This window comes from Ceratosolen solmsi, unplaced genomic scaffold (genome assembly GCF_000503995.2).
Source record: "Ceratosolen solmsi marchali unplaced genomic scaffold, CerSol_1.0 scaffold47, whole genome shotgun sequence".
NCBI classification, from domain to species: domain Eukaryota; kingdom Metazoa; phylum Arthropoda; class Insecta; order Hymenoptera; family Agaonidae; genus Ceratosolen; species Ceratosolen solmsi.
The window spans coordinates 5,180,835-5,205,563 of record NW_011948419.1 but is presented as its reverse complement, the minus strand read 5'-3'; the positions used below and the strand labels follow the sequence as shown (position 1 = coordinate 5,205,563).

Below are 24,729 nucleotides of genomic sequence, written 5' to 3'. Positions count from 1 at the left end.
TTAAAATTATACAGAAAACTCATCCTAATGTAATTTTACTCTTAAATGTTTCAATTAAATTTGTTTATAATAATTGTCAATGCTAATATAGGATCTTATCCAATTCCTCAAGAATACATTGTTTGCACACAGAAGATGTAATTATTGAGATAACGATTACTAATTAAATCTCAATTACTATATTCCATATTTCCTAGTTATTTACGAGATTCATGATTAAGTTTTTGAAAAGATATAATGCAATTTAGACTCCATAGGGTATTTATTACTTTATTCAAATACTGATATGGGAATGTTTTTAGATTGCTTAAAACATAGTTTCAAAACTTTATTTTTGAAATTCACATTCATTAATTTCTTCTCGTTATTAATTTAATAGTAACTAAAATTATAAATAGCACATGGAAATTATAAAAACATATAATGATATTACTGAGAACTAAGTAGAGAGTATTAACTTATTAAGATTTTTCTAATATAAGATCCTAGCCTTGTGTAAAAGATAAACTAATAGTTAGTTAAAGATTTAGAACTAAACAACGTTAAAAAAAAATTCAAATACAGAAAAATTCTGTTAATATGTAAGACTAAATATTATTAATAATTTAATGTATTGCATCAAATGTTTGTTATATATAACAATTTAATAGACTGAATACGAATATTTTAGTATAAAATGAATATTTTTATTTCATTTTTTATTGATAATAAACAAAGTATATGATTACTTCATACCATGAAATATTTCTAGAGAATTCATATATTTTATTTTATGTTTTGAACTTTTTTATTAATAAGTTCTTGAATATGTATTTAATCAAATGTATCTTTTTAATATAAAAATAATAGATTATGATAACATTTAGTATAAACATCATCGTTACTATATTTACAATTCTTATTTTAATAAAGAAATATTTTATACCATTGCTTACGTGTATTCCAGTAGTAGCAAAAATTTACTGTTCATTGTCACAATAAACAATAAAAATATGCAAATACACGAAATTATCTCGTATATAGTTTAAATAATTATTAAGTATAAGAAGTAATTATTTGAAATGTAGTTTATATTCAAATTTCAGTATGAAAATAACATAAAATTATAAACAACACTTAATCTTTTTAAAATTACTTGTCCCGATTTATGTATGTTAAATTGTTAAAAGTTAAAAAAATTATTATTGATTATAAATATATTAAATTTATTTTTAGGAATAGCATAAAATTTTAGAATAATATAGTTAAAAAATTATAAGTAAAAATTAATATAAATAAAAAAATCAATGAAATACTGATTATATTATTAAAGCAGAAATTTCAATATTTTTATATACAAATAAGTAATCGACACAAAAATTATATTTATTTTAAGAGATACTTTGAATAAAAAATATTTTAAAATATGTAGATTTTACTCGTAATTTCCATAAATTTCTACAACCTACTAGTTTAACTAGTTGATAAATGAAACAAGTCATATACATGCCTTTAAAATTACACACATTACATTTTGTATGAATACTTGATTCCTCAAATTCTTTTAAAATTGTCAGATAAAAAATGTAAACTATAAAAAAACAAATAATATGGCAGAAATGAAATAAAATCATATAATAATAGTCAATGAGCTACGAACAAATTTAAAAGGGCGGAAGATTACTAGACGAGGTACAAAGAAAAAAAGATTTAGGAATTGGAATAATAAGGCACTGACTCTAACCAGGTAGTGGCGCTTCCTCATAAAAATCTGGTTCATCTTCCTCGTTATCAGGGTTTTTACTGTCTAGTGCTCTGAGCTCGGCTGGACTAAAGAAGTACCTCATTTGAGCTCTAAGCGGTATCATAAGTATGAGGAAGAACGGTAGTGCGAGGGCGGCTTTAGTGCTTTTGACGATCCAAAGTACAACAAGACATGTGATTTGTACTAGGGTAAAAACATGCATCTTATACGTCTGTACGCGTCTCACATAGTTAGCGGTGCCATGGTGCTTGACCGGCATAAAGAAGAGTTTGACGCGATCGAAGAGCTGAACACCATTTGTCGAAGAAATACCCATGTAGAGAAAGACGCCAAGAAGTACTGCCATTGGTACGCGACGCAGAAGGGGAGCCATGAGTACACTAACTCCTACAAGGACGGCTACTAAGAGGGAGGAAACTCGTTGCTCCTTTACTTCGACAATATGCGGCTTGTCACCAGGTGCGTGGGTGCGTGACATCACAGTCACGGCATTCACGTGTGTCAAAGAGCGCACGGAAGCAGCGCAGCACCACGGTGCTCCCATTAGGCCACAACCGAAATTCATTAAGCAGACTACGACTATATCCATGTGGTAGCCGTTGCCCTTACGTAATTTACGCTCCTTTTTGTCGATGATCAACCTATGAATTAATAAAATAAGATTACATACCGCTAATTAACGCATCTTCAATAAATATACTCAATAATTAAGTTCATGGAAACGCTATTATTAACCATTAAAATACTATTATAAATTTAAAGTATCGAGTAAGTATTAAAGTTTTTACCAATAAAAGCTACTGTTAATGTCAACCATTGAAAAAGTAAACAGCGAATATTTTATTTTTTTGTATCAATATATATATATATATATATACTATTTACATTTAAAATATAATTTAAAATATGTTAAAAAATGATTATTAAAAATTTAAGCACGTACTCGGAAATTTGGGTCTCCATGAAAACAAGAATGTAAACGAGCAAAGCTGGAACACAGCACGCTAACGCCATCCAAAGTGGCACATCCCCCGTGACAGGGCTGACAAGCCAATCTCTACCAGGCATTGTCGGTGTCAGACCTTCTGGTACTAGTAATTTTTCCGTTTGTACGCCAGCTAGATAATCAATTAGTACGAAAGTAATAATACTGATAGGTACGCCAAAGTCACCAAACGCTCTACGTGCACTTCTGCCTAGATAGTGACTATTGCGAAAAATTCTTAAGTAGTAGGCACCCAGGAAAGTACCGAGGCAAAGTATAGTGCACATAAGCGCAGTATTTGGCTGATTAATCCGTAGTCCATTTCTCTCGTAACTGGGAATCAACGTGAGCTGCATAAACTGCTCCTGATTAGATTGTAAATCAGTACGATTACCATACAGTGATACAGCAATTAATTCGCTCAAGCGCAAAATATCGGTGTTACTAGCATTGGCTATTGGCTGCTGCATCGTATCTTGATAAATAGTTGTATTATTGCCAAGTTTAGGTTTGAAACAATATTCCGGTAAAAGTGGGTTTAGATTAAAATAGTTAACGAGCTTAATGAATGTTTCAACGATATACAGGATAGAGATCAAGCCGGTAAAAATCTCTTCAGTAAAGCGAGTGAAAAGCCTTACCTGAAAATGACAGTTTTATCGTTAAACATTAAAAGAATATTAATATAGTTTTATATTATTTTTATATTATTTTATATTATTATATTTATATTAATATTAATAGAAATAACAATTTATACAATTTTTTAAACTAAATTATTAAATACTTACCAGTACTGAACCTTCGACGCATGCAATAGTCAAAGCAATAATTCCCATCCAAGCACCTATATATACTCTCATAGTAAGAAATTCCAAGCCATTGGCCAAACAAAAGTTATACAAGCTTTCATCGAAAAGTAACAGAGGTCCGGTTGTTCCAATAATAACCAGTGGTTGTGTTGCAAATAAGGCCATAATAACACCAGTGCACGAGCACGAAACTAGAGTCTCGGAAATGCCGATGACATTGTGAGTCTTATCACTCATGAGACCTCCGAAAGTGATAGCCGTACACAAAGCAGCGAAGTACATGAAAATAGCGGCAGCGAGGCAGGATGAGCTAAGGCCATCCGTAAAGTCTGAGAGGTAGTAGGGATAGCGCCGCTTAATGTCATTTATTAAACCGCCAAAAAGTCGACGTGTACGACGTAATGGGTCGTTGTCATCTGGTGGTTTCTTTTCATCCTCGCTTGCAAGTAACGCTATGATAAATAATATAATCAGCCATTTTGTCTATTCAGATAAATTATTCATCATTTTATTTAATACCAAACGATTCTGGCATATAACATTTAAAAATATTTATAAACAATTTTCAATCCATTTATTTATTTATTTATTCTTTAATTTATAACTACGCAATTTTATTATTCATTTAAGACAATTAAGAAAGTGAGTTAATAAATTTTATATAATGAACAATATTTCTCTAATCTTAATACTAATACAGAATACAAATTGTCAATGAATTTCAAATTAATAATAATGAAATTGTGGAGCATTTGGAATAATTTTTTATATATGTATATTCATGTAATTCCTTATAATGTTTTCAATTATAATTTCAGCATAAAAATCCCATTTTTTAAGCAAAATATAAAATAACTAATGCTAATAAAGATAGAAACTTATCAAAATCATAATTATCACAATTTTGCTATATTTCTATTAAGGGCTACATACTAATTCTTTTTGCTAACACAATAATTTACATTTTTATTTTTAAATATTTATATACGGTATTAAATGTGTATATTATTAAACGTATAAAACTATTATTATCTCTATAAATCTGTATGATTATAAAAAATATTTTTTATATAAAAATTGGTGCATTAATCTTAATAGAAAATATAAAACTGAGATTTTATCAAAATTTATTTAATGATTTTAAATCTGAATTATTTAACTAGTGAAAACAAGAAATAGTAACAATAGTAACCAAGTCAAGAGTCGTTTGCGGGTATGAATAATGGAATACATTATTATGTTTATTTTCGTATTAATTCCCACCATAATTAACATTAAAAACAATTCCTATAATGAGTTAACTGAAATTAAATGAAACTATTCAACGGTATGCATTAACATCCATATTATTTTATTATTTTATTAAAAGTTTTATTTTGTTTTTGTTTATTTTATTAATAGATATGAATTGTATGTAAAAAATCTATAATAATCATCAATAGAAGCTTTATTCGAGCTCTACATTTATTTAGATAATATATATTAAAATATTAAAAAGATATTTTACATGTAAAAGAAATTGAACATTACATTAATTTTTAGTACATTCATTCGAAAATAAAATTCAATTAACGATCTGAGCTAATTGAATTTGTTGAAAGATTTCAAAATATTATAAAATTCAATAATATTTCAATCAAATATTTTAAACAATGATAAATTTTAATCAAATCAAAACATAGTTAAAATATATAGAAATTAAACTAGAACTACAATAAGTAACGGCATTATTTATTGATTGATATTAACATCCTAATAAATTTATTACAAAGATTAAAATCAAATAATATATACGTTTAGACTTTCAAGATACATATAACGACAACTACAATTTAAAGTAAAATCAAAACTTTCGTGCTCATATGATACTATTTTTTATACCTAAACTTATAAATATTTTTAAAATAAAATCATGTAGATAAAATAAAATCATTTTATAATCAAGTTTCTAAATTTATTAAAAATTGTAGTTTTATAATTCGTTTAACGTATTTGCTATAGAATTGTATATAATTAAATTCAATTAATTCAATTTAATGAATTTAATTTAAAATTATAAATTCTATAAAAAATTACATCTATACATAAAATTTATGTGTGTGTGCGAGCGCGCGCGTGCGCGCGCGAATGTGCGTACATTTATTTGAAACGAGTGCTCCATATTTCCAAGAGTTAACGTCTCAATTATGATATTCATGATGAAGTTAAATAAGAATAACGAGGTTCATGTAAAAGTAATTCGAACGAACCTTTTTTCACGACTGTCGATTCACTTTGTATCTGCTTCTTTTTCTTTTCTTCAATGGCCTTAGCCTTGCGTTTCCTAATAGCTTCACTCTTGGCCTTCAACTCATCGAAGGGCAGCAGGGCCTGTCTCTCCCAGTCGCCGGGTGGAAGGACGATCGAATCGTCAAGGAATTCATTAATAGCAGAGAGCAACTCACGTCTCTCGTTTGCCTTGTAAGCGACTTTATGGAACGATGTATTCGACATTAGCGTAGATATAGACCGACCAATCTCATGATAATCCAAGTCAGAGTTTCGCGGTCCAAGTAGAGTGAACATAAACCTTACTGGTATGGTTACTTCGGTAATGGCCGGGATCAAGATACCTAAAGATCATGAAAAATCGTATTTATACACATGCAAATCTGTACGATCTATAAAAAGTAATTGAAATAAGGAAATCTATCATGAGATTATTTATATAGAAGAAAATTAAATATTAGAAATTTTTTATGTAAATTAAAATTTAATAACAAATATAATTACTTTAATAATCATTTCATCGACATTATAATACATTTAATTTCTTAAATAAATTTTACATCTATCCATTATTCACTAATATTATAAAAACTTACTACTTAAAGTACTTACTTTTAGTACAAATACATTAATTAAGAGTAGTATTAACAAAATGATTGAATAACAATATTATATAGCATATTATAAAGTTATAAATATTAGTTTTCGATAGAATTATTTTCAAGCTGTTTAATGTACTAATAACTTTATATTCTATTTTTCAATAATTTTGTTAATTTTTCCTTACTTATATACTTAAAATTAAAACAAATTACAAATATAACAAATACAAGTGAAAATGTATTAAATCACTAGACAATTATCGAAATAATAAAATCCTGTTGTAATAATAATTATATTATCCATAAAACATTAGGAATTCCAACGATACATGCTTATTTTGAAGATCTTCACTTCAGTAAGCCAGGATAGTTACATATAAACATAGATAAAGAAAAAAAGTCAAACATACCCTCAGCCAATCGTACAAAAGCAATTGTTGGTTGGTCAAGAAAGTCAACTGCCCCCACGAGCACAACGGTTGCTTCAGCACCACTTGGTATTCTTTTTAAGATATACTCGTTGTGGCCCTTCTTCATGTCTTCATTACTACTAGTAAACGTGAGCTCCTCCTTTATATCGACCGTTGTGTGATTACTATCCAGAGCTTGATTCGATGCAATGATCTTTGGTTTCGAATCGTGTAAATTCTGTCGACAAAATTAGCTTTATATTATTATGTTTCATTATTTATTAATATGGTTTGAGTTTCTCGCTTAATGGAAGGGATTGGCATACAGTGTAAACGATGCGAATAAAATGATTTTTAAATAAGGATTTGTCAAATATTCGAAGATGTATGTGATAACTATTTAATTTTGTTCGATGAGATAAAAACAAAAATATACATACATTATCAATTTATTTGATTCTCCAAAATTTTTTGTCCACAATATCGAAATATATATTAAAATAAACAAAAGTATTTCTTCTTAATTTAAAACTGCTGTTTTTAAATTACATATTTTTTTGTTATTTAAATAAGATTATAAAATTGATTAAGTATAATATTAATATATATTATTTTTATTTATAAAAATAGGATTCCTTATATTTATTTATAATATTTTGTTTAGAGACATTATATTTTTATGCATAGTAAATAATATTTATTACCGAAGTGCTTAACTTTTTTTTCATTATCTAGTTAAAATTTTAAATATTTAAATCCTATCAATTGCATATAGCTAATCATTTTCAGCAAAATTTAAGTTAATATTTTTACTAAACCTTAAAATTATAGCACAATTATTATAAAGAACTCAAACAAACAAATTTTTAATTTCTAATATTTATTCTCTTTAAAAAAATTAATCATTACAAACCAAGAAATAATACACTAAATAAATAAATCTGAAATTGATAATCAAAATAATTTAATATTTAAATTGATGACCGAAATATAATGTAAAATGTCTATACGTTTAAATATGCATTTAATCATCTACATTTATTATTATAATATGTAGGTATAATACAACTTTGATATAAAAAAAAATCAGGTGTACTACACTTTTTAACAAAAAAAGCTAGTGGAATTTATGGATGATATACGACAATGAATCATAGGATAGTGAAAATCGAATGTCACACAATTATATATGAAAGATGGACAAAGATCGCAGTTCGGAAACTAAGTATATAGTTCATTCCATGCACAGTATTGATTGGGGTGCTGCCATGGCTACAAGCTTTTGGCAATGATATAATATGATTTAAACAGTTACTAAATAATATATAGATCTCAAATTATTATTTATAATATTATTATTATTAGAGATATAAAAACGCAAAAAGAAAAACAGTTGAAAATACGGAAAAACATAATATAACAAAAAATTCCATGTTATGTTCTTAATTGTGTGCACACATTTATGTGAGTATGTACGATTCAGAAAATTAAGCAAAATAATGCAAGCTGCAAACAAGTACGTTTGAAACTGTTTATAGTATATTTAACGAATTCTGTTACCACTGATACTTTAGTTATTGTCTAACAACCTACAACCATTAATATTTTTGGTATTTTATCAAAAAAGTTGTTTTTTTTTTAATATTATTTCTTAATTTTTTCGATCACAATATTATAGACAGTATTTCAGAAATTGAAATATTTTTTATTAAAGTATGATATAAATGAAATTTCGTATTATGATATAAATTATACTTTCCAATATCATTTTAATTGCGCTTGATTATGAATTAAATACATTTTAGTGAAATATTATTTTTAGATTAAAAAATACTCTTATAGATATTTTTATAAAATTAAAATTAAGGTATTATAATTATTATTTGTATTTAAAGTCGTATGAATCGATAATACAGAGTAGTTTCATAACCTTTTACATATTCCAATGAATATAAATTGTTTACAAAAAGGAGTAATAATAAATCACAACATTATAGTAATATATTAAGTATGATTTTCGACTATTATTATACAATTAAAAGAGTCCTAAATGAGAAACGTATCATTCTCCTTTTTATAACGAAAATTTAATACCAAAAATATTATATTTATATATAATATAATATATATCATTTTATATTTATAAATACATATTTCAATTTTCAATTTTTCAAACAATAATTTCTTAAATAATAGTATATTTTTTATAAATTATTTATAAACAATCATGATTTTGTTCAAAATTATAATTATACATTTGGATAAAAAACTATGATTTCATACCAAAAATGGTATTTGATATTTTTATTCATTATTTGTATTTTTAAATAATAGAATAATAAAATATTATATATAAACTTGTTATGAAACAATTAATATTATAAAAATTCTATTCGATTACTCTTTAATGTGTTCATAAATTTTATAAAATTTAGGAAAATTTATATTTTTGTGTTTTATATTTATATAATTCAATTTGCATATTTTTTATCTTTTATATTTCTGTGTCATAATTTGTATAATTTTTATTTTTAATTTTTATATAATTTAATGTATATAATTTAGGTTTTACGTATATTTATATTATTTTTAACAAAATAAATTTTATAAGTATTATTTCTATTTTACTAACAATCGTTATTTTTAATAAAGGGGAATCATTTTTCTGATATTTTGAAATTTAATTATCATCGAAAAATTATATGTTATCATTGAAAAATAAATTTTTTAATTTTTACCACAACTATCTTTAGTGTTTAGTATTTTTTAAATTTAAAGTTTTTAATTGACTGATGATAAATATATAGAGGACAAATATATTTAATACAAAACTAATAGATAATAAATATAATATTAATATTCTACATATACAAATTAAGGATGTTATAAAATGATAAAAATACACATTATTATTAATTTTTATAAAACAAAAATTATTTTTTTATGTTTATTTTTAAAATTTATTATGTAAAAATTAATCTGTATTTTTATGTTGATTTTTTTTTTTAAATAAATGTAATAAAAATATATTTTAATGTACATGGCGTATTAAGTCAATATTTGTTACAATTATAATTGTTCGATTCATTATTTTGAAATTCAAATTTATATAATCATGGGTATGTAAAAGATATATAAAAATTTAGCAAATAAAAGCAAATAAAAGTTTAATTTACTTGTTTTTGTTTCAACTATTTAATAAAATTAAATGTTATTCACAAATAAAATTGATTTCATAGTTCAATGAAACATTTTCTATTTTTTTATATCGATTAAAATTTATGATTTATTTTTTTAATTGATAGATGGTGCGTTGAAAAATACATTTCACTATTAAAATATAAAATTTGTAAATAATTATATGATCACGGATTATGCGTTATTGATAATTGGAGACAAAACAAATTTTCAACATCAAAATTAATTTTTTTGTATTCATAAACTGGCATTATAAATTATAAAAATGATACATAAATATATTTTTCACGATTTATTTTTCAGAATATTGTTTGTTAGTTCGTGTAAAATATATCATGCTTATATTATAATTACAATGTAGGGTTACTGATTTTTATATTTTAAATAATTACTAGATTGTTCAAAGACAAAAGTGTGAAATAAAAATTAACAATTGTTTAATAATAATAGAAGTCCAAACTTTTTGCAAAAATTTGTGATGGGATTTAAAAGTAACGAAAAGGGAGACTTGTCAACTTTTAATTACATTGTTTTCAGCACCTTCCCGCGAAGCATCTTCCTCGTCAAACCAGATAGACTGTGGAAACAAGACAGGATTGTACTGGCAATCAGTCAATCGAATTTTTTTACAGTAGAATATATTAAAATACTAAGCTAATCTAGTAAATATCCAATAAGATTATATATGCAATCAATTTTGCGGATCTTCACTTTCATTGAAATTATATTTTTATAAAATAAAATAATTTTATATAACAGAAGTAATTATATGTTTTTTACTTGTAAAACAGATTGCTTTACGTATGTAGCACAAATTTTAATATTAAATGAAAATGAAAATAAACAAAATTATATATTTTTTCATAATAAGTAATATTTATTTATTACTAACTGAGAAACATAATATTTCCAAATTATTAGTTATATAATAATATTTACCATTTACTGGGTAAATTCAGAAAGACTAATTAATGTTAATAAGTAGAACATTCTAATTACATTGCCATTTATTTACTAGTCAAAATATATATTTTTTAATATATTTGTAAGAAATCATTGTAAAATTTGCTTTGAGTGTAGGAAGAATTTTTTTCATTAATTAACTGTTAAGGTAATATTATTTATAAACAATGATTTATAAACATGCTCAAAGATTTATTATAAAAATTTAAATACTATACGGAATAATAAACATTTTCTTCTACTCGTTAAATATTATGGTATGGTTTACATAAAATTTGACTATCAAAATTCTATGTGTAGCCATACCATTAATAACGTATTAACTAAAAAATTTTAGTTAAAAAATATATATGAAGCATCATTGATTGCATCTAAAAGAAAAATCATTCCACTAAAGCATATAATATTTTAAAACATTAAAATATAAATTATACGAACTACTAATTTATGAGTAAGAGAAGATAATAAATTAAAAATCTAACTTCGATGTTTCATTTTTTTAATGCTTGCTGTAATTTCTAAAATTAGTTCATGGTTCTGAAAAATAATAAATGGTATCTCCAATATATTTTATAATAGATAATATATTATTTTAATTATATTATAAATAAATAAATAAATAATTTTAAATTTTTCTTACTGCATTCTTATTAAAAATTTTATATTTAAGATTATTGTATTGTATTTATTTAGAGTATAAAATAAATAATAAAAATATTTAATTATTTTTTAATTTTTTTATTTTAATAATTTATAATAATTAATAAAAATATTTTAATAATAAAAATTATTTTATTAATATCAAAAATATTTTCGACTTTTCTATAAAATATATATAAGTTTATAATATTATAACTTATTCATTAGTATCGTTAATGTCAATATAAGGACTACAATATGGAAATATTCATAAAAAAGGAGAAATACATCATTTAATTGTAATGATTAATAGTGTCGATTTTTTATAGCTTAAGTAAAAACTAATAATTAAATATATATGAATACATTTTGATATCTATGTAAATAAATATAAGTAAAATATTTATCTGTGAGCAAGATACATACTAGTACAGCGAATAATTTCATTTTAATAAATTGAAATGTTTATTTTATATAGACATTAATTTTATAATAAGATAATTTCATGTACTAAATACTATTTTGAATAGAGTTATTAATTTTTAGCCATATTATGTGCCAAATTTTGTCTAAAACATATATACGACAATTACATTCTAACAATAACACTCAATAAATTATAAAGAATACTAGATGTATATTGTCCAGTATTAACAAAACAATTTTCATTATTCATAACAATATATTAATGAAATTCTATCAATTATTATGTATATATAGATATATAATAAAAAATAATAAATTATAACACTGATTATTAATCATATAGCTCAAAATAATATTTTTGTTTTATTGAACAATGTCATTTACAAACGTAGATTTTACGCACGCACGTACGCACGCACGCATACACACACACCCACCCACCCACCCACACACCCACACTTTTATTTATTTATTTATTTATAGTATTATTAGAAGTAAAATAAAAAAAAATATTTTCTTGTTTCCATTAAAAATGATTAGATAATATTATTCAATTACATCAAAATAATAAATCATATACGCATATTTCATTAACAATAAAATAATTAAAAGAAATAATAACCTAATTTATTTACTTTTACGAATGCAAATATACCGACTCTTATAGTTTAAATAATAACATTCTAATTAGTGTGCAATTTAAATAAGAATTTAAAAGCATTACGTTTATACATAAGCTGGAAGTAGCAAGTTTTCAGTTAATATATATTCAGCTAAAAATTAATCTCTCAAACAATCATTTTCACATTTCGAGTAAAACTAGAAGGTTAAAAATAGTTCTTAAAATTAACCTTACCTGCAAACTCGTGTAGCTCGAACAATTTCTTTTTGTCCCAAATCTAAATCCCCGATCATGCTCATGCACGTGTCGATGCCTCAGCAGCATTGCTCTCATAACAACGGGTCGATCTTCAGGGAGAATCAGCTCTTCGACAACCATCTGTTCGACAACTCGATATGCAAGTCCAGGAAGATCTTTCTCTTCGAGATCAAGCAGTACGACACCAGTTTCAAGGCACCGTCTCAGATTTAGTAGTGAGTGGAAACTAAGAGAAGCTACATGTGGTCTTCCCCATCTGTCGATTAAAATATAAATAAATTACATACAATACTATACCGAATTATACATTAAATTAAAAATCTCAGGAATGATAATAGAAAGATTAAAATATATGTTCAAACTTAAAAAGTTAATTTATTAATATTTACATTTCTCAAAAGAACCGAAATTAGCTTATTGAATATTATTAAATATTATTCATACGTTCAAACGAGATTTATTATATGTATTAGTTTATCTATCACTTGAATTTACATAAGTATTTCGATAAAAAAATGATACGACAAATATATATATAACATCAATTTTAAATGACACACAATTATCTAAATTATAGCATTTTTAATAAATATTCTGTAATTTTTGTAATATAATATATACGTTCAGGTAGTGAATTGAAATTTAAAAATTAACTTGCTAAATTCTTAATTCATAATAAATACATTGAATAATATTTAAAAACAATATTTCCTTTTGAATGTTTTAAAATTGGATCATTCCTCGGATCCTTGGATATAAAAAAATCATTTCATCATGTCAATAAATCATTTTAGTAGGACAACATTTAAAATTGTATTCTAATACCTATCAGCGCCTTCTTCGACATCTTCCTCATATTTTATCCATCTGGCGGTCTCGCGCCACTCACGTTCCTCACCGATACCGTGTAACTCATCTAACTGTACAAAAACTTCGTGGGGCGAATGATCGTACATCTTCTTGAATGTCTCGTGGGGTATGCCACCCTCTTTCCGCCTACCAATCTGAACGGTCGGATGGGCGGCCTTGTGGCGGCGCATTCCACGTGGATCGTCGCTGCGGTGAGATTCGAGGTCGTCGATATCCAGCTCCTGCAGAGTCTTGGCTTCCTCGGGTTGGACGCTCACTCGACGCCCGCTTGCTGTCCCGGGGAACCCTCCACTTTCGCCGGGTAGACCAGCTCCTGAGCGCTTTCGCCATTGTGGATCCTCTTGCAGGGAATATTTTCGGGACTTGTGGTGGTAATGGTGATGATGGTGATGTCTTCTAGAAATTTTGGGAATTAAATATCTGTCTCATTCGTTAATTATTATAAATTATACTTTCTATACTTGAATATTAAAAAACAATAATAATAAAAAATGATTATAATTTTATAAACCATAATGCGTTTTCTAGATATTATGATATAACAGATATAGCAAATATTATTAACTGCATATTCTTATAATGTTACGATTTTAAATACCTATTATAACTGAAACAGCTGAACAAGTTATAACGTCCTTATACTTAATTATTAGGTAACTTGCTTCATAAAAATTCTTATTATGATATAAATATAAAATATAAAATTCTATTTTTATTCAATATAGTGTACATATAAAACTTTAATTTTTTCAAAATTATAGGTACAATATAATTCTATGATTTTTATACATTTCATTGAAATTTTTTCAGAAGAATGCCAAAAAGTACGTTCTTACTTAAGGGAATTCATTATACAATTAATAAAATAAATTTAATATAGTAGGCAATTCGATATATAAACCTTTAACTAATTACTCATAGTAGAAAATTATACTCTACTTATTGGAATACAATATAATTAATTCAAGATGAATAACTCCTCTTATTAACTATATAATTAACAACTTATAAAAGATAGGAGGCATATAAAGATGAATAAATGTAACATATACATTAGTGTTAATATTCTCGACTATTTTTTGGCACGTAAGCAGATTTCTTTGTACATGCTCTACAGAGTCAAATTGGCAGAGCTTCTTATCTTTATCCACATTCGTAAAGCGTAGACATTCAAGTTCGAATTTTCCTCCTGCTGAGGTTATATTTACATTATTCGAAGGTTTAATATTCGTGCTTACTTGACCTTATAATCTTAAAAGTGAAAATGATCTTCACAATTTATATAACAAATTATATGATTACTTTTCACTTACTTTTTGGAGTGTAATTTTATAAAAAGAGGAAAATGAATGACAAATAAATTTTTTACATACGTGTTACGTACAATTAGGAGAAATTCTTTTGTTATGCAGTGCTTTATATATACAATGTCACTGAAATGACACGTTCTGCCAGACAACACTAATTCGAATGATTAACTAATTCGAATGATTAATTAAATTAATTCGAATGATCCAATACATGTAGACTTAAATAATTTATAAAATTTGCTACTTAATCTTTTATAAAAATTTTTTTAATAAAACCTAATGTCAAATAAAATTTAATAAATTAAGAACTATGATTCACTAGTATTTAATCTTTTCTCACTGTAACTATTATGTATTATTAATAAAAAATTATACAGACCTTTTTAATTTATTTTGATAAATTATATATTTATTTAGTGATGTTTCATTAAGATGAAATAAGTTTTCACTTAAAATATAGAACAAATATTTGATACAAGAAATTTTCAAATTTAAACTAACAGTATTTTTCCATAGAATTCATTAATTAATATTTTTATGTTTTATGATATACATATTTCCATAGTACATAATATAAACTTTATTATCTGCCATAAGCATATTATCAGGATTTCAGTAATTTATCCTTTACTTTGTAATTCGTATGAAAATAATATTTATGTTTTTAAGTATTATGACACCAACCAAGGAATCGTAATATTTTTAAAACTACAAAACTTTTGAAACACCAGCGCAAACACATAAAGCCAACCAATCAATGTAATCTGTTCGTATAGTGTATTACTATTCAACCGCGAATACAGAACTGAAACACTAATGAATCGATTAAATGAACAAATGGCTTGTTAGCAATTGTTATTTCCATAAGAAACATCGTACCGACGGATATCACCAATACGATCGGACGAACGATCGTAATGCACAGGCATGGTTTAAGTTCTTTTCTCGCATGCGCGTGTGTACATGTACAAGCCAAGAGAACTACACGCACAGAGAGTCTCGGAAGCTCCGATGATGATGAAGACCTGAAACACGGACCCTGGCCAAGAAATCTGGCAGTCATGCCGAGTGATCTAGCTGTCTTCTCACATTTATGCTAGTTGCATGTAGCAACTCACAAATACTAATCCTTTCTTAGATTTTCCCTCTCCCACTCACTCTCTCTCTCTCTCTCTCTCTCTCTCTCACGCACACTCTCTCTTTCTCTCTCTTCCCCTTAACAGATAGGAATGTTAATAGATAGATATAATATATAAATAAATAGATAAATTGATTGATGGGCAAATAGATACTTTTTAGAAATTTTATACATTCATTAAAATAGAAATAATTAAGTTATATAATATAAAAATATCATAAAATTGAATCGTTCATTAAAAACCTAACTGGTAGCTTTGGCATTAAATACTCGGGCATTATAACATGTATTATATCATCTTTATTATTTTTCAAAACTCATTTTTTAATTATTTCGTGGAATATTTCTCAATAAATTCTGATTTTTTTTTAAATGTTTGTTTCACTTGCAAATATAAATAAAAGGTATACTTAAATATATGCATAAAAAATATCATAAAGATTTCAGTTGATCATTTATATATATATATATATATAAATGAGTAAATAACTAACTTACTTTATTTCATCATTTTTTAAATATTCAGAAAACATTATAAATTATTATTATGCAAATGTTATTAATACCATTAAAATTCTTATACCAGAAATTTAATTCATTTTTAATTATTTAATAATTAATAAAAATAAAAAATATGATGTAAGATTATATTAAAAAAATATACAAAATAAAGAATAAGATACCATTGAGATTTATTCTTAAGCATGAATTATGAAATAAATGAATTATATATGCAATTTGTATATATATATATGTGTGTGTGTGTGTGTGTGTGTGTGTGTGTGTGTATGCGCGCGCGCGCGCACGCGCGTGTGTGATTGTGTGTATTAAATACGTAAAAATTTATAATGTAATACTTGTCTTAATTACTTTAGAAAAATTTCAACTCCTTGAATTTAATATTAATTATTAAAATTTGTATTAAATAATGTATTATTATTTAAAATAAAATTTATATTTATTGCAAAATAAACTTAATTAAAAAATATATATTTTTTAATTTGAAAGAAAGATTTAAGGATTTGGAAATATAATTGTAGGTAAATTGCAATTAAATATTTAGTTCAGTAAAATGGTGGTAGGATAGTAGTTTATTTATGATAGAAAAAAGTATTATTAGTACATATACATGTATGTATATATTAGTCTATTTAAGATAGATCGATTTTAATGTCTTATACTCACTTATGGTCATGCTTATGATGTCGCCGGCACTTTCTGTCTTCATCGCTGAACTCATTGACGCTCATCACGTGTCCGTCCTCTTCTCGTATTTTCTCGAATTGCACCCTCGGGCTACCAATTGATGGACTTTCGCTAAAACAAGAAGCCGCCCTCTCAGAGAGTGGTGCTTCACTTTCGCTGCTGATGATGTTTTCCGCGATATCCGCAAGTGGCTTGGTAACATCTTCAGCCTGTTATAATTTTCGACATATAATGAACATAATTTTTATAGAAATAACATTAATTACTATTTATAATAATTATATCTGTGACAATTATATATTTTTCATTGAATAATTTTAATATTTAAAGTTTCATTCAATTTTTTTATAATAAGTATTAATATGATTCTTAAGTAAATATTTATAAATGATTTTAGAATTATATTAAATATTATTTTAATAGTTTCTGAAATATCAGATTATTATAGTAATATGTTAAATACCGTTGTAAAATATACAACTCTTGATATTCAATTATTTAAAAATTAATTCTTGAAATACAAATAATACAGTACTTTACTGTAACTATATATGATAATTAAGTTCCAGTTATATAGTTTATAGGTACAAAGTTAAAGAAAATCATACTTTGCCATCATCAGAATCTTCTTTATCTTCTTCATCTTCCAAGTGAGGTTTTGTGTAATTGAATAAATTAATTTGGTCCACTGTTCTGTCCGACACTGGGACATTACCGTTGCCGCTAAGACCGTTTGTAAACGCCTCTTCTTCCAAATTATTTTCGGAGCCTATAGAACCTTCGCTGAAACATAAACAATTCTTTTACACTTTCTCTATTAAATTTTTCTCACTATTCTTACACTATTAGTATATATTTCTTTTGATTAATAAAATATTTTTTCCAGATCTGTTTTTATTTAAAATATTTAATCCAACTACAAGTTTAAATAATTTCTCAAAATGGTACCATATAACGATATTATATTTACAGATATGTATTACAAAAAAAAAAAATTGTTTGAAGAAATATTTCATTAAAAAAAAGAGTGATAAACATTAATGTTGATATTCACTAAATTCAAATATGTAATTTTAAATATAAGTATTATTTAAAATAAAATTTATTCTTGATTATTTGAGTACAGATACACATGAAATTTAAACATTTTATTGTAAGTAAAATATGTTTCTATTTAAAACTCTAAGTATGAATACATTTTAAATGTAAAATATTTACAAATATAGCTATTTGAATAAATCTTAAATTTTTCTTATAATTATATTAAATTTTTCTTTTAAAACTAATAATTATTATTAAAAATAAAGTATGTCAAAAAATGCAAAGAAAACTAAAACCATAGAAAGTTTTAATAAGTATTTCTTAGAAAAATATTTACTAATAATAATTATACTATAAAAATACATGGTATATTATTTTTTGTCATTAAAATTTACTTTACCTATAATTTACGCATTTTTTACTCAACTTAAGAATTATTATTTAATTAATCCAATAATATCATTAATTATTCTATTGCAATATATTTATAATATAATTTCTTTTTTAATCTAAAGAATGGCTAACATATTTTAATAAAATAATTGTGTTGGATTAAAGCAATATTAATTATAGAATTGTATAAACTTCTGTTCTAAATACATAAAACAATATATAAACACGGAATAAAATTATTTTATAATATATATTGGACAATTTTTACATTTCATTCATTGTGAAGAAGTTTCTGAATGTTAATACCCTATAAGGATCAATTAAGAAACTAAATTTAAGTTTGTATATGACATAATTTAAACACCATCAAAAAGTAAAATAATTAAAAAAAATTAAAACGTAATAGATATATAATTATCAACAAAGATGTAAAAGAAATGTAAATAATATTTATAACTGAAAAATAGAAGATAAAGGATTTTTCTAGATTACCTCGAATTCATGTATATGTTATTCATGACCCTTTATGCTCAACATTAAAAATAGTTATTCTTATAATTTTTATCTTGAAGGTTAAAAAAAAATATTGAAATACATGATGGTTTTAATAAACTTTATAAAAACGTTCAAATTAATTAAAATAATAAACACCACATATTTGTATTTCTAAAATATTTTCTTTAATTTAACATTTTATTACTATTAATTAATAAAAAATTGTAAAAATATATTCATTTAAAAATGAAAATTAGAAAAAATTTCAAAACATATATTGATAAATGAAAAAATTAATGTCTTTGAAGTTCTATGCGATTATTATGAGTATTTATATTTGACATCGTTATTTTTTGATACAACTATTATAATAAAAGTGAGATATAATATTAAAAAAAAAATGGTTTTATAAAAAATTCAGTCAAGTTCAGTCAAGTTTATCAACTTGTATACGAGAATCCAAAATATAATATTATTTATACTATCACGAAGAAGTAAATTCAAAATAAATTACACATGGAATCTTCTTATTGAATGACATGTCAGATTAACAATTACCAATGAACATTTGTAATATTTGTATAATTAAGTAAGATAATTTTTTAATAACTAGACTTTTTATTAAGATATTTATTAATATTAATATTTATTAATAGTTTGTAACCATTGTTTAGAATCATTATATTTTCAATTTTTTGTCAAACAGAATAATTTGTCAAACTTTATCTAATAGAAGGTTCTGAGTTTCAATTCTGCGTTTGAAAGATGATTATTCTTAAATACTTTGTATTTAATTTTGTATTACTTGTAGTCATAACATGATTATTTTCATTATTAAAATAATAAAGAGTCTTAATAAATGTAGATAAATATTTTATTAAAAATGTTATTATTATTATTATTATATATATATTATATAATATAGAATATATATTATATATTTTAATATATTTTATATATTATATAATATAATATATTTTAATATATTATAATATATTATATTTATATATATGCGTTAGTACTTGATACTAAAAATGTATTTAATTGCATTTGAAATAGAATCTTCTTATGAACAAAAAGATTATATAGATATATCAAATAATACTAAATCATAAAAATAAATTATTAAAAATGTATCACTTACGGTGATAAATGTCGTCGCATAGATCTTGAATGAAGACTCTTTAGAGGCATATGTGGGTGTGGATAACTTCTTTTCCGATGTTCTGTAATAATTAAAGAAAATTATTATCGCTGAAATAAAAAATTATGCGGAATTAACATACATTATTTAAATCATAACTCTGATATACTTAGAATTATTTGCTATACATATACTTTAAATATAAAATAATAAGCATACGTGTATAGATTTGAAATTCCGTATATGTTTTCAATACAACTTTTCGTTTAAAATTTTTGTAAAGAAAACAATTTTTAAATTTTCTGAAACAAAAATTATATGTAATGTAACAATATCATATATACTGTTTAACACTTAATATTCAGAAAAATACATGAATTATGAGTTTCCATATATAAACTTATACGATATTTTATATTTGCATACAATATTATAAGTCTTATTAAAATATTCTAATATTCATTATAATCCATTTGCTTTATAATAATAAATATAAAAGTGAAAAAATTTATAAATATTTTTTAAAAAAATTATTTTTTAGAATAATCAAATATAATAAAATTTATAAAATCTTTTTAAAAACTATTCTTTACTAAATTGTTTAACTAAATAAATATTTATTTAGCTACAAGAATTATTAAGTATTTTACCAAATGATAAGTAAAGTACATTCAATAAAATTTATTTTGATTATACTTTTGAAAAGAGGTTATGTTAGTTTCTTATAGATGATGTTTTCAACCTTCTAATCCTACAAATAATTAAAATTATAATAGAATGATCACATTCTCATACTATTCTTTATATAAAATAATTGTAGAAATGTCAAAAATTCGAATTTTTAAATTAATAGTCTTTGAATTAACAATAGTATAGTAGCTGTGTATCACTTATTAACTCAGTTCCATCTAGCTATGTATAATTTTTTCATAAGAAACTTTTCTATTCAATGCAGTCACAAAAATAATATTCTTTATTTTATATTCATAAAATAATCGATCAGTTTGATTACACATAAATTAGTATTAAATATAAAATTCTTTAAGATATAGTACATTAATAAGATAATATTTTAAAGAACATTTTAGTTTATGCAATAAACCTAGAATTATTTAAATAATTTAAAGAATTATATAATTTATATATAGAATATTAAATGTTAAGAATAAGTTAACATTGATAAAATTTCATTTCTATAATATTAACACTTATTTGTATTAAAATATAAATTTTTCTAAAAGTCATATATCTAATCTGTAATAATTCATTTAAAAGGAATCTATTAACGAATGAAGTTAAATACTTAATTTTTTATCTATACTAGTATACAAATTCAGAAATACGTGCTTAAAAGACTTTAATTTCAGAATATGACTTAAATGTAACATATATAATATCAATAAAAAATTGCTTACGATACAAAAAACGTGTGATAAAAATACAATACTAATTGACTTTAACAAAATAACATATAAGCATGACAAAGCATGTAGCATTATAGAGATGACAGAGAAATGCTATAAAATTGAGGAAATAAGAATAAGACGTAAAATAGATATTAGAAATTCGATATAACTGAATTCTTTTCTCGATTTCATTATAAGGGGGTACATCGTGTATAAATTCTCACTGTGTAAAATATAAAAACTGCAAGTGTATGTAATATAATTAAAACTCAAATTATTAAAAGTCACATTTCTAACACTCGAGGTTTTATAATTCTGATCCCTTAAGCCAAATTTGCATCTAAATACTACATTTGAGTACACAAACACGTCATTTATAATAAAAAATTGATAATATTAAAAATATGATTATTTAGAATAGAAAATATTTAGGATATAGATAGAAAATTAAAAAATTCCATAATTATCCGTTTATAACCATAAAAATCATACGTTCGATTCAAAGTAGAATAATTTAACTTAAATTACTTTTAAATAAATTTATTCCTTTATAAATTATTTGTTATTAAAGCGTAAATTTATTAGAAATATATTGTTATTTGTATTTAATAATATTTTTATTCAAACGATGTATGCAATTAAAGTATGGAATAATATCGATTAAAATATAACTGATAATTAGCAAATGTTTTATAAAAAAAACATAAAAATTAAATTATAAAGATGTATATAGACACTGTAAAATAAATTCTTGATAATAATTTATATGTATAAAAGAAGCCTTCTCAAATATTTATATTGTATTTGTTATAAATTTTAACGAATGAAGATATTTTATAGTTTAAATTATTGATTAAGGCAACATTATTAGCATCAACAATAGTTAAGTCAAGTATTTTTTAAAAATAAATTATTTTATATTTATAGATTTAAAAGAATTTTCATATAAAGAATATATATAATTAAATTTTATATAAAATTTTAAATAATTTTTTAAAATGTGTACTTCAAAATATTTTATTTAAATTAATTTGTTTAACATGAAATAATGTATTAATTATCTAATCTGAAACTTTATAAACTACTTGTGAGTCTTATAAACTACTTAAATATAAACCTATAAACTTAAATATTTATGTGAAAAAATTTGTATTCATTCAAAAATTACATTATAAATCACATAAAATATATAGAAAAAATATATTTCAATTCAAGTTTACAATTAGATATTATTTAATTTCATTATATGCATTGCATACACTACTTATTAAATATTTAACTTATTAGTTATGACTATCAAAATTTAATCATTATATATTTCATTCATAAATCAAATACTCACGATTAAGATCGCGATCACCATAGCGAGGAATTGTTGGACCTCGATTGCGATCTGATCCAATTGATTCTGAGGGAGATCCGAATCGGGCTACGTCGAATTTCTCCCCGGCATCCATAGCAAACACCTTTTCCATCTCCTCGTCGAGCTCTTGTACCGTTTCCGTGCCGTGTCCATCATTCTGTCGACAAGACAATGTTAATAAATTTAATGAATTACATCATCCATAAATCTTCCTTGTATATTTATATAAAAAGTGTTACAAAAATTAATATTTATTAGATTTTTAATTAATTAAAAGTGCCATCTGCCTTCAAAACTATTATATTATAAAATATATTTAATGTGCTAATATTAAAATTATTATAATTTAATATATTTATATTTATTATAAGTATTATCTATTATATAATTTTAGATTTTAATAATTTAATTTTTTTTTAATAATTTTTTAACAATAAAATTGAATGTATTTATTCCTTTTATGTTTAAATAAAATACATACTTCAGTAATAAATCTTTTTCATTAGCAAATAAAATTATAAATTAAAATTATTAAAAAAATTTCTATAATTTTTGTATATGTTTACTATAATTATTGTGCACGCATTTTTATAATCCAAAACTATATTTCAATTATTATTAATTAATATATCATTTAAGAAAATAAGGTTTTGTTTTTTATCGATAGGAACATCTTTTAATTTCAAAAATATATTCAATTATATGAGATTCTACGAAGTTGAATAATCAAATGAAGTATAACTGCTATTGTTGCTAATAACTATTAATTACTATTTAAATTAACAATAATAAGCATTTATATAGTTGTACTTAATACTCTATAACCTGAGGGTATTGATACTAAATTAAATAAAATTAATAAAATCCAGAATTTTGAAAAAAGATAAAATCATATTTTTAGAAATTAAAGAGTATCGATGAAGAAAGAACCCTGCATTCCGGAACTAGAAATAATGCTGACATGTTATTGTTATAACAGCAGAAAGAAAAAAAGTGAGAGGGAGAGATAAAATTAAGTACATGCGATTTAGTATATAAGTCAATAAGACGGCGACATTAGTAGTTTGTATCCTTGAACTTAAGATTTCGGACAATCGTGTCCGCGCACGAGTCGACTATTACTACTATCTGTTATAAATATCACCTCGGAAATCTCGACCCTGCACTTGTTTCCCTTTTTTTTTTAACATACTTTTATTAATTCAATGTCCTTTACATCAACATAGATACACACGTGATTATGCATGTACGATAGCGAAAAGGACAAACGTTTATAGCATGATTTTATAATATTCCGTTAGAAGATTTTAAATAAATTTAATTTAATCTATTTTTGTAATATAATATGTTTCTGTTTTTTAATTTTATATACCTGCTAGATTTCTATAATTTCACGAATTAATTTTTTTAAAAATTGTATTAAATGTTTTTAAATT

At 23.8% G+C, this 24,729-nt stretch overlaps 1 protein-coding gene across 1 annotated transcript in view; it reads right to left on the bottom strand.

The window, feature by feature from the left end:
- Positions 1-1,629: 1,629 nt before the first annotated feature.
- Ae2 (anion exchange protein Ae2) overlaps positions 1,630-24,729 on the bottom strand; it is a 56,582-nt gene continuing 33,482 nt past the window's right edge. Inside the window, exons 4-14 of the mRNA XM_011497533.1 lie at positions 23,273-23,450; positions 20,525-20,606; positions 18,060-18,234; positions 17,431-17,660; positions 13,753-14,193; positions 12,904-13,183; positions 6,822-7,059; positions 5,791-6,153; positions 3,521-3,993; positions 2,688-3,370; positions 1,630-2,385 (exon numbers count right to left, since the gene is read on the bottom strand). Coding sequence (XP_011495835.1) covers positions 1,719-2,385; positions 2,688-3,370; positions 3,521-3,993; positions 5,791-6,153; positions 6,822-7,059; positions 12,904-13,183; positions 13,753-14,193; positions 17,431-17,660; positions 18,060-18,234; positions 20,525-20,606; positions 23,273-23,450 — 3,810 coding nt within the window. The 3' untranslated portion in view covers positions 1,630-1,718. The remainder of the gene's footprint in view (positions 2,386-2,687; positions 3,371-3,520; positions 3,994-5,790; positions 6,154-6,821; positions 7,060-12,903; positions 13,184-13,752; positions 14,194-17,430; positions 17,661-18,059; positions 18,235-20,524; positions 20,607-23,272; positions 23,451-24,729) is intronic.